This window comes from Bacillus rossius, chromosome 10 (genome assembly GCF_032445375.1).
Source record: "Bacillus rossius redtenbacheri isolate Brsri chromosome 10, Brsri_v3, whole genome shotgun sequence".
NCBI lineage: Eukaryota > Metazoa > Arthropoda > Insecta > Phasmatodea > Bacillidae > Bacillus > Bacillus rossius.
The window spans coordinates 55,843,945-55,856,129 of NC_086337.1; the positions used below are offsets into that span (position 1 = coordinate 55,843,945).

Here is a 12,185-nt window from a genome sequence, read left to right on the forward strand (position 1 = left end):
TCATTTTACAACTTTAAATTTTTTTTTAAAAAAAAAAAAAAAAAAAAAAAAAACCCACGCAATAGCTTAATGCTGATAAATAACTTCACAGTTATTCTATTTCGTAAATGTCTTATCTTAATGCATTTAATACTGAAGGAGCAGAAGAATACTAAATGTCAAGATGCAGAAAAAATTCTAAAGGTCAGGGGACCCGGCTTGGAGCCCTGGGTTCGTCCCACGCACCTGCACAGCAGTGGGGTGGGTTCCCAGGGCTGCAGTACTGCCAATTGGTTTGCCGGGAAAGCAGTGACACCCGAGGATGGGCTGGACGGTCAGAAACGAATGCCAAAAATGCTGTACCTGAATATTAGAATGTATCTTCAGTCAGGATTTTCATGCCAGCAATGATTGTCCTACCTATTCCAAATATTTAAAACAGTTAAATAAGGTTTTAGTCCAAACCAAAGAGTGTATTTTTTTTTCTATGTTTGTTAGATTGTTTTTAATAACCCAGTAATAAACCAGTTAACCTAATTCATATTTACGTAGCACTGAGATTTTTATTGCTCTGTGAGAACCAGCACCAGAACCAAGGTTCTTGAAATAAAACCAAACTGGAACCAACCGACCAATACAAACCCCAATAGCACAGCCCTAACAGGATTTAGAGCTGTGCAGATAAGAATCGGCAGAACCCGATTTTGCCTATATTTAGTTGAATCTGCGTTTCTGTCAATTCATAATACACTTGTTAATTGAAAAATGAAAGTGCCCGTCAGAACCTAAAAATCCACCAGTACCCTTTTCACTTTTCGTACTACTACAGTCAAACCTCTATCTATCGTTTTTCAGGGGACCAACAAAAAAAATTCAGTAGATGCTATAAAGGCAATATTTACCCTTTCTAGAAAGTAAATATTTAATTTCCTTAATATTTATTTTGTTTAATTACATTTTATTCCGTATGTTTATATTTGTAATCTATGATTAATTCAGACTGTAAATTTCTTTGGTTATCGTTTTGTCTATGTATTACTCTATGTTAATTTTTATTTTAAATTATTGTCAAGGCTAGCATATCAGTATTTTTTGTAACCACTATTAATTTAAAGATGAACACGGCAGTAATGGGTAGTAATTTTACTAGTTTTGTTTTATCAACAACCTTAAGAAAATTGTTTATTAGTGACAGGGAAAATATTCTTTTAGAACGAATTGAGACTTGATTAAGGCAACATCTAGAACGCAACGATTTCGAGATTAATTTAGAATTGAATATTTATAGAAGAATTGAAAATGGTTATTAATGCCAATATTGACTGAGATGTTGAAGGAACTAATAAATTTAATCAACGAAGATAAGACTCAGACGTCAAGAATCTAAATAATTATTAAGAAGAGAAGTCGACGAATATCCAGATTCAAGAGATCGTCCAATGACTGTAAATTGCTTTGAAACTACGAAGAATAAATGCCGTTTACAATTCCGAAGAAAGAAGAATCCTGTCGAAGAATGAAAAGTCGCAGTTCGAGCCCGGGAAGGATGACCGTCGTGCAGTCCAGCCAGTTGCAGCCCACAGCCTGAAGGATGGAGTCGTGACGGCGCGTATTCCTGCCGCCCGCTAGAGACCGGAGGAGCAACACCAAGTTCGCAGTCCTGATTGAGTCGAACCAAGGATTCTCCGAGAACCTACACGTCTCGTGGGTATCCTGCAGCAATGTTTGGTCCCTTACCCCATCACCCGAAGACTCACTGATTATAGAAGTACCCTAACGAATTACGACTTAAACAAGACAAACATTTTTCACAGAACTAGAAGCTTTTATATTATAGATCATATTATTTGTACAGAAAAACCGTGTACTTGTTCATCTTTAGATTTACCATTCAAATTCCGGAATCGCGATCCCGAACTAAATAATATTAGATAGTATAGATGGAACTTGATATTGAAAGAACGTATTGCTATTTTGTTTGACTGGTACTGCAAGTTACGTACCCAGTAGTCCACGCTCTGCCGGACTGAAGTTAGTTAAAATAAATAACATCCAAGTAATTAACATTTGATCTTAAAGATAACTTAATCAAGTGAAAGAATTGTTAGATGCTTTGAATTTGAGAGTAATAACAAATTCCATCTGTAGTTAAAATAAATTATTTTAGTTAAGTTTATTTATATAAAGCGTGATTTGTGCCTTTCGAAGTGTATTGTCACCGTCTGCGCAAACATTACACGCAAATATAAATATTACATTTGAATTTGTTTACACGTTATTACAAGGTCTAGTCACGAGATTAGTATTTAACATACTTTTGACACACTGTAATTTGACTTTCAGACACAAACTTCTAGATACAATTCTTAAAACTGAGAGAGGTAGGCTAGAGAAACTGAAATTATTAACTATATTAAAGAATTTCAATATTTACACTAGCTGACTCTACAATGCGGACATTCAATAGATGTGGACTTCACTCTAAGAATTTTTAAAAAATATTTCAACCTCAAAATTAGTGTCAGAAATATATCAGTTACTTGTAATTAAAGTTAAATCAGTTGAAAAATAAATAAAAATGGAAGTATTATACTTAATTCAATTTACACTTGCAAAAAAAAAAAACATACGCACAATCCATCTACATGGAAATTAAAGTCTTTTTCAATATCCTGAAGTCTGAAATATGTTTACTCATGTCATCAAATGTAGAGCTGTACTGAAGAAGCCGATTTTGCCAATATTTAGTTGAATCGGCATTTCTGCCGACTTCCGATACGCTTGTTAATTTTCGGCCGATATTACTGAAAAACGAGAGAGACTGCCCTAACCTAAAAATGCACGATTACCCTTTTCGCTTTTCGTAGTAGTACTGCATTTTTTCAGATCGCATTATTTCTTTGCAACATGTGCCAAACGTACATATAAAAATTTAACATCCTATTTTTCAATAATGTTCTTTATTTTTAATATGTCATAAATAAATACATTACCGTCACGGTAAATATACATCTCGGTTGTTACGGTAACTGTAGTGCAAATGTGGTAGCTATCGTGCTTCTGTAGTAATTATGGTATCGACAAAGAATCTTTAGTTCTTTTTATGGTAATTATCTTAGGATAACAATTGGGTTTGTACTGTAGTTATGGTACATCATGCATATTTCTTCGTAAGTTGTTGTTCATTTGTCTTTTCTTCATATTTACGTGCTCCATTACTTGGCTGCAGATTTAAGTTGATTTTTACTACTGTATACTATCGTTAATGTTTTTATGACGGTTTCTTTCTAAGAAATGGTTATTTCTGCAAAATCTTTATGGTTAAAACGATCATCTATTATAATTTATAGTGACGGGACCACATATTTTGTACGATCAATACGGACAAAACGATAATTCGAACATCGGTACAAGCGGACTTTTTTAACCTTAGTTGTATGGCAATTTTGCCGGGACCGTAGAAAGTATACGATAAACACGGACAATCGATACATGCGAGTTCGATAGATAGAGGTTTGACTGTACATACTTTGAACTCTCCGTCATTTCTTAACTACGTGTGCCAGCCATACATATCAAACTTAAACATCCTATGTTTTAATAACGTTCTTGAATCTAATACATTGTAAATAAATATGTCACCAGCAAGGTAAATATTTACGGCATGGTTACCACTACAAACAACGAAGAATACCAACTGCTTCAACGGCAAAAGAAATGTCCGTAATATAGTGACGGAGACATTTTTATATTAACTTACGTAAAGTTTTTAAAACTGAATAAAAAAATAATAACCAAATAATATAGGACTTCACATAACGTAAACTATTTTTACTGTTTCACGTGCAAAGCGACCACATGGAACGCACTTCCCTATAAATGTTTGGTACCATAAATTTTTGCCGCTGCACGCGTCAGGATGGTATTGGAATTCCCATTAATTTTTTTAACTTAGTATTTTGTGAATTAATATATTTCATAGTTACATATTTATATTAAAAAATCTTATTTTATATAATTAAGTATTGAATTATTAAATTTTCTGGTCTCCATTTATAGATTCATTTCTCAAGAAGCAACTAAAAACAAAAAAAAAGCTAAAAATACTAATTAAAAAAAGAGAGTACATGTTCCATTAATAAACTAAAATACACATGCATTTGCATTGCATGCTTTTTTATGAGTTATTTTGGATCAATTAATAAAATTATAAAAAAAAAAATGTTTTTTTCTCCTGTATTGGTTCGGAATCGTTCAATTGGCAACAACAGTTGTATATGCATTATCGGCAAAATTTTGTGAATTGGTACAGCTCTAATAGGAATGTGACCATTTTTAAGTTAGGGGAAAAAAAAAAAAAAACCTTTCAGAGAATACATCTGCACGAATTAAGTCTTCCAACTATTCACAGACTGGTAGTATTTTACGTGCAACTAGAAACTGAATTGGGGTACCAAAAAATGCAAGTTATGAAATTAAAAGTATTGAGACGTTCAGCACCGTTCCCAATTATTTCAGATCTTCAGTTTTGTTACTTCATGGAGACTTTCGTGACCAGTAGACACCCCGAACCTGAAGCCCCGCCAAGGAGGCGAGGGCGCGGGAGAGTACTGAAGTAGCCTTACGCCTGCGCCGCGGGAATGTCGACCCTCTGGAGCGTGGCGGCCGTGTCGTCCGCACGCAGGAAGCCATCGCGGTCCTTGGTGAAGTTGAAGTGCACCAGCATCTCCTGGCCGGTGCCGGCGGCCGTCGCGAAGGCCACCGTCTGCTGGGGCTGCTGCCCCACGACCGCCTCGCTGCCGTCGCTGCTGCCCGGCGACTGCTGCGGCACACCAGGCTCGGCTCACGCCGTCTGCCAGCAGCCCCGACACTACTCTACTCACCCCTGACACTACTCACCCCCAAAACTACTCAACCCCTACACTACTCTACTCGCCCCAACACTACTCACCCCTGACACTACTCACCCCCAAAACTACTCAACCCCAACACTACTCGCCCAACACTACTCAACCCCAACACTACTCAACCCCAAAACTACTCAACCCCAAAACTACTCAACTCCAACACTACTCAACCCCGACACAACTCAACCCCCGACACTACTCACCCCCAAAACTACTCAACCCCAACACTACTCTACTCACCCCAACACTACTCGCCCAACACTACTCAACCCCAACACTACTCAACCCCAAAACTACTCAACCCCAAAACTACTCAACTCCAACACTACTCAACCCCGACACAACTCAACCCCCGACACTACTCAACCCCCGACACTACTCAACTCCAACACTACTCAACCCCAACACTACTCAACCCCCGACACTACTCAACCCTGACACTACTCAACTCCAACACTACTCAACCCCAACACTAAGCATCATAACTTAAATAACTGCAAAATATTTTTTCTAAGAACCAGAAACCATGTTCAATACAAAAACATCTAATACAAGGATTTTTTTTTCAACTACATAAATTGTAAAGCGAACCAAAGAAAAAAAAGGTACACAATTAAAGAAAACTTAAAATAAGAAGCCAAAAGAAAAGGCACACAGAACTAAACTAAGTATTCAAGGTGCAGTATTTTCCTCTTGCACCATTTCACTCTCTTCCACACAGACATGCTCTCGAATATACTAACAACTCACACTTGGTCTAGTTCTCATGAAGTTTTTCTGCCTTTTACAACATCTCACTTTCTCTTGTGCTCATTCATAAACAATCTTTGCTCACTCACGCTCAATCTTTGGTTTTTTCCAAACTATCTTTGCTCACACTCAACATTTGCTTAATCACATTAAATATTTCCTCACTTGCACTCAATCTTTGCTATTCACAACCAATATTTGCTCACTCACATACAAACTTTTCTAACTCACACACAATTTTTGGTCACACAATCTTTGCTTTTTTTTTCAGTCACCTTCATGCAATATCACTCACTCAAACCATCTCATTCAGACATTCATTCAAATCACTTATTTCTACTCTTGAAGTCCCTTGTTTACTAACATAACATGATAATTCTATTAATAATAAGTCATATTAGAAACTAAAGCTACACAAAACATCTTCAAACAACTATTTTTTTCTATCTGCCCACCAGTGAATGTTACATTTGTATCCATTTCCTCAACCTTACTATTTTATTCACGATGGTAACACGAGCAGTTAAAGCCACACCAAACTAAATACTTATACATTTTAGCTGCCAAAATGTACCTTATCGATAATACGTGCCTAGAACTTTGTAATACATACACAAGAGGCAAGAATTAGTAGAACGTAATCAGTGGGTCCAAGGTGGGGTGCGAGACAGGACACACTGGAACACAACTCTTGCCCCTTGTGCACAACTATATGCCAACATTCTTACGCTGTAGAACATCGAGTTTAGATCGGTCGCGTGGGAGCGTGTTGCGGGCCCGTCGCCGCCAGTCACCTTGTTGTTGAAGTCGGTCTCGCTGCACTGCGTGCTGCCGTCCTCCACCTTCGAGATGACCACGGCCTGGGCGGCGGCCGCGCTCTCCTCCAGGGGGCGCGGCGTGCCGGAGGCCGCGCAGGGCTCGTAGCTGTAGCGGGCCTCCGAGGCCGCCGCCTCCACGACCGTGGTCCCCGCGGCGCCCGGCTGCATCTGCGGGCACGCCACGGCACCCCGGCCGTCACCAGGGGCCCTCGCAGGCCCTCGCGCGCGCGGCGCACCAGGGAGACGAACATAACCGTCCGTGCGCCAGGCCGATTCATTTGTTCGTGAGCAAAATACAATCTAGTAGCTTTCCCTGTTGCTACAAAAGTGTTTCTCTCATCCATCAAAGAGTGCGTTGGTGTTTCTGTCACACACAATAGCTATTTTTTTTTATTGCTGGTGTGGAGTAACTTCGCACAGACACGATGTGACTGTAGTTAATGTTATCTGAATTTCGAGACAAAATGTTTCTTTACGAATTAAATAGTGATGTTCAATTTGAAGTGTACTTACTATCTCTGAGCATAATATCATGTGTTACTCTTTGTTTTTTTTTGTTAAAAAAAAAAATGTTTGGCTGCCATCCGATTGTGCAGAATTTTTTCGCTAGAGGGTCCAAGCAAAATAGTTTTATTAAGAACATTTGGTAGGCTTCGAACCTTCATTGACGTCAGACTTGTTTCATGTAGTCTAGTTTTAATAAGTCAAATTGTCGTTAATACTCTGATTACTAGCTGAATGATCAAGAATATAATTGAGTAACTACGTCAAGCTAGACCAATTAATTTATACAGTTATAAAAAGAGTTTTGAAAAATTATCTTTTGGTAATCCCGAGAATTTTTGAACTTGATTTCAAAAGAGTTCAGTAACTGAAGATATCGCAACTTCGAACATTAATTTCCTGAAATTGGTGCATCGCGAAGATAAATAACAGATGCTTTGCGGTGAAACTCTAGGAATAATAATTTTGAGATCATACAGTTCAACTACATTTAGTTTGACGACTAGTTTGAAGAGGTGTTGAGCACTTTGAGGAGTCCTGTGATCAGCGTCTTCCAGTGCGCGGTGATGACTAGCCGAGGACCAACAGGCGACCAGGGACGTCTACAGGTTCCAGCGAGTGGAAGGACCCTCACGGCTCAAACAGATGATATTCTTGTTGGAAAGGACTCCTTCCGGATTACCTATCTCTATGAATTGACGCTAATATGACGATATGTCTCAGAGTAGTGAAATTGCTAAATTTGTTTTTGTTGTGTTCAGAATATTAGCATCTCCTTAAATATTTCTTTTGGCATAGAATTAACATGTTTTTCACTTATTTTCATTCAATTAATGTTCACAAATTTACATCTGCAAAGTCTATTTTAACTATCATTTTTAGTTATCCCAGAGGATACCTGTTTCACTTAATTAAGTTTTTATTTGTGGTGTAACGAACGACTAGCCACCTTAATGATGCTTAATGATTAGTATAAAAGTGATACTGATTTATTTATTTTCTAAACATAATACTTTTGTTGTCTTGAATTAACTTCAACTATATGCCGGCGCTCATCCTGAACTTCAACTGCATGTTCTACTGGCGTCACGTATAAAACGACTACCTTGATAGTCAAGTTAGAAAACTAGTTTTATCGAGAACTTAAGATCTGATTAGAATGAAGACAATATTAGTATCAAATAAGAGCATGGTTTTTAAGATTTTTTTCAGCTGCCAAGGCTTACTGGCTATTGCTATAAATATTCTTATGATGGGAAAGTTGAACTAGTGCATTTCCTACAGTGATTATCTTTTGACTAAAGAGCGAGAGACAGTAAAAGCAGGCACGGACATCTGGAAGTTTTACTGTAGTGAAATGTGTCATGATTGGCGGAGTTGTGAAAGCTGTGTTGTGATTGGCCAGTGAGGTCACGTGACTCCCTCCTCCCTGTGTGGCTGGAGGCAGTGGCGTGATCTCGTTAGTCCTCTGCTTAATGTCGCCCGAGAAAGTCGCATTCGGCAGTGGCCCAAGCAAAAATTAAATAATGTGTAATAAGTAACAACCTTCATGGTTGTGGTCCGGGTGGCACCGGTAATCAACCTACACTCGGATATTCAGTTAGAATTACAGTGACCACAGTCGTCGGCCTTCAGCCTACGATGGGGCTTAAGTAAATTTTTGCGTTTGTCCCTTGGCTTGCATCGTCGACGCCAAGCAACTTCAGGACTTAACGAGATGTGAAATGTGAAATTGAGCATTAAGAACATTTTAGACAGCATCCAAATGAATAAGCATTCACATTTTTTTAGCAGGGAAATTTTGTTATGAGAACTGTGTGGACTTGTAAGCATCGCGTAGTGACGGATTGTTTTGTTTTGTGCAGCTCTGAAAAAAAAATAAGTCTAAGTAAAAGTTCTACTAAATATTTTCTTCAGTAAAAACTGCATAACCAAATTTGTACCTAAGCTCTAAATTTAAAATATCAACAAACATTTAAATTTTTTTTATAATTTTTTTTTAAAAGTGTTCTGTGAATGTAGAAAGTCAGGTTGTCTTTTAGCCGAGCCGACTGAGTTGTAATAAATTATACTGCCATACCTGCCTACCTACCAAATGTTATGAAAATCCAATCACTGGCTTGAAAGTTATCATCAGACAAAGTCACATACATACATACATACATACAAATGTTGATCGCTCTGGTAACAGAGACCCCACTTAGCTCGGTTAACAAGAGAAGACAAAAAAATCCACTTTCAGCACAGCCTACTGGTGCAGGTTTACATTTATAGATAATTTTTGCATTTTTTGCATATTCTATAAAGCCAAAATGTTACAATGTTTCCAATGTATACAGCATTTTCAAGAATATTTACATTCTTGCAATGGGGGAAGATTGATTAAAATTTTTTTTCGACATACATCAGTGTTTTAAATCAATCTAGAATCTTAATAAGAATGACATAGCCATGAGCTGGTGATTGGCTCGGCGCAGGTAGCAAGGTTCTGTGCTAGGCTGCTTGTGGAAACTCTCATAGCATAACACGCCCATTTACGCCCATAAACTACGTATTTAAAAATATACGTGCTTTTGCACTAAGGTTTACAGTCATCAAATTTATTGTGATAAAAAGATGTACAATAATGTTGAACTGATTTTATAATATGCCTATTAATGAAATAATAAAACAATGAAATATTTCTCTTTCTAATCACATTTATTTTTCCACCCTTTGCAATAATAGCTTGTTATATCAAAAATTTAATTACACAAACGTTTGCTCCATTGAGGATTAATTATCTCAAACAGATGTGATATGTCATATTAAGGTAGTTAAAGCAATTTGTTTGTTTTTCAAAAACCTTCCCCATTTCTAACCATTTAGTCATTTCGCCCATTAATGAACTCAACAGAGATTTTCATCTCTGTATTTTATGTATCAGATTAAAAGTGATTTGTGGAAAATTACAGCAGTTATTGTGTCCATAAAATGTGATATATCATTGTACAAATATATTTATAGACTTTTCTGATGATGGTTTTAAAATGAATCCTTTGCTTATTTGTCTGTCCAAGTATAAATATAGTCTTGTTAAAATGTGTTTAATAATACTTCTGTTTCTCCTAATTATGTATTTGATATTAATTGATAAGTTGTGCTCCTGCGATGCTTCATGTCAACTGTCATGTCAATGACTGTATTGCAATCTAGGCGAGATAACAGAAATCAAACATATCAATGCACAGCTAAATGTAATCATGAACAGCTTTTAACTAATTTTACCAAATTTATCAAATTCCTTGTGAAATATCCTGCAGTGTGCCCCAGTATATAATTATTACACGCTGTATTTGCCAAGAAAATAGCTGAAAATATTATTTTCTATTTTCATAATGTCTGGCCCCATGCGGCTTCTCCATCTGTTAATGCGCTGAGTATTTTTGATACAGTTTTCGTTATCCATAATTTTTTTGTAATGCACTTTTGTTAAGCTTTGATAACGTCATCACCTCAACTTCAGCTACCGGATATAAAAAGAGTTTCACTTCAAAAGCATCATCAAAACCTTGCAACAATCCCTCAGGTCTCGGTAAGCCAAACAGCACGACTGCAGGTTCTTATGAATGCCACCTCTAGGGTGCACTACTCTTACTGCGTCATCCTACACGCTCTTTATCACTGCATCTCTCGCGTCAACACACGTCAAAACAATCCACAGAGGAAAAGATTAGGGACTATTAGGATGTACGAAGAGGACGAGAGTGTTAGTATTACACTTACTTCACATTCAAATAAACATTTAGTGATTCCTGCCCTTTATATACTATCAGTTTGAAATTTATCCCGCCACACAAGAGATACTCATACAGACCAATAAAGTTGGAAATTTCCAATTTAACTATTGTTTAAATGAATCTAGTTCAGCAGCCACCAATGCAACAAGTACTTTTCAATGCTTATGTTTATTTATCAGTTACGTACAGTGGTCAATTTCCAGTGTTCAGATCAGCGAAAACACACTACAGTAGCTTACCGTGACCTGGTTCTCTCAGGCATTTTGCTCGAGTGTCACGTCTTCCACGGTCGTCGTCGTCCGTCCCGACCACCCCCCCTGCCCGCTGCCCCCGGCCGGTCAGGTACCTGCATGGCGCACTTGTACTGTTGCACCCGCGTCCCCTCGGCATCGCTCACGATCTGGATGCCCGCCGCCTGCACCAGGCTGTTGAGGCCGTCAGCCGCAGTCGCTATGGCGACCTTCTGTTGCTGCTGCGGCAGGGGCGGCTTGCCCCCGCCGCTGCCGTCAGAGTCCGAGCCCTTCTTCTTGGACGGGCACTCCTCCTTCACGTACACCTGGCAGCACACGCTCGCTGCAGCTAGCCGTGCCGTGGGCGCGTCCCAGGCCGCGCGGAGCAAACCCTGTCTCCGAGCGACGTTCCGCCGGCGGAACAGAGCTACTGCCTCGCTGCCGCCTACGCCACCCCGCAGTGGCTCCTGGCATTGGACAAGATGATGCGCGAGTCGATTTCACCACGCGGTAAGAAAACCATGTCCAGAAGTCGCATTTCACTTTGTTCGGTCGTCTTCGAGCTGCCACGGACGGGCGACCGGGGAACCGAACATATGGCTTGAGGTCGCACCGACATTGTTGCTGCACCCAACAAGTTGTGCAGTTTAGCGAATACAGCGCTAATACGGGCTCAGTCCAACAACCAACCAAACCTTTTTTTTTTCCTGTAGATTCCCAATCGATTATGAATTAGCGTCTGTACCAGCAGACTGGACCTAAATGTTCACACATCATGCATCTTCACTTAGTAAGTTTATCGTTGAAAAGAACGACAGGAAGACGCTGACCGTGCTGAGAACAGTGTTGCGAGCACAACCGCAGCAAGCACTACCACGGAACAGTTGTGCGTCCACGCAGGGTTTGCTCCACGCAACGCAAGCGCTAACCCACACATAGCAGATACATTGTAAAGACAAAGATGATTGTGTTGAGATGCCACTTGTGGCCAAATGCATTTTAATCAACTGGCTTGATCGTGCAGTCGGTGAATCTTAACAAATACCATAGTACGAACGTGAGCAATGACAAGTGTGCTGACATTCACACACCAAATACTACAGTAAATTAAAACAGTAAAGTTCTCCAGCCAAGCGCGATAACCACAACAGTAAATGTTTATTACATTTACTCATTTTAGTGGGCATCTTGTTCACTTTAAAATACTTCACAGTACCC

At 38.9% G+C, this 12,185-nt stretch overlaps 1 protein-coding gene across 5 annotated transcripts in view; it reads right to left on the reverse strand.

Annotated features, from left to right (window-relative positions):
* LOC134536220 (zinc finger protein 236-like) overlaps positions 1-12,185 on the reverse strand; it is a 33,857-nt gene that overhangs the window by 14,685 nt on the left and 6,987 nt on the right. For 2 of the 5 annotated variants that reach the window (XM_063375884.1, XM_063375886.1), the window contains exons 3-5: positions 11,084-11,293; positions 6,365-6,622; positions 4,605-4,801 (exon numbers count right to left, since the gene is read on the reverse strand). In XM_063375884.1, coding sequence (XP_063231954.1) covers positions 4,605-4,801; positions 6,365-6,622; positions 11,084-11,293 — 665 coding nt within the window. The remainder of the gene's footprint in view (positions 1-4,604; positions 4,802-6,364; positions 6,623-11,083; positions 11,294-12,185) is intronic. The other 3 variants (XM_063375888.1, XM_063375887.1, XM_063375885.1) reach the window with 3 other exon arrangements.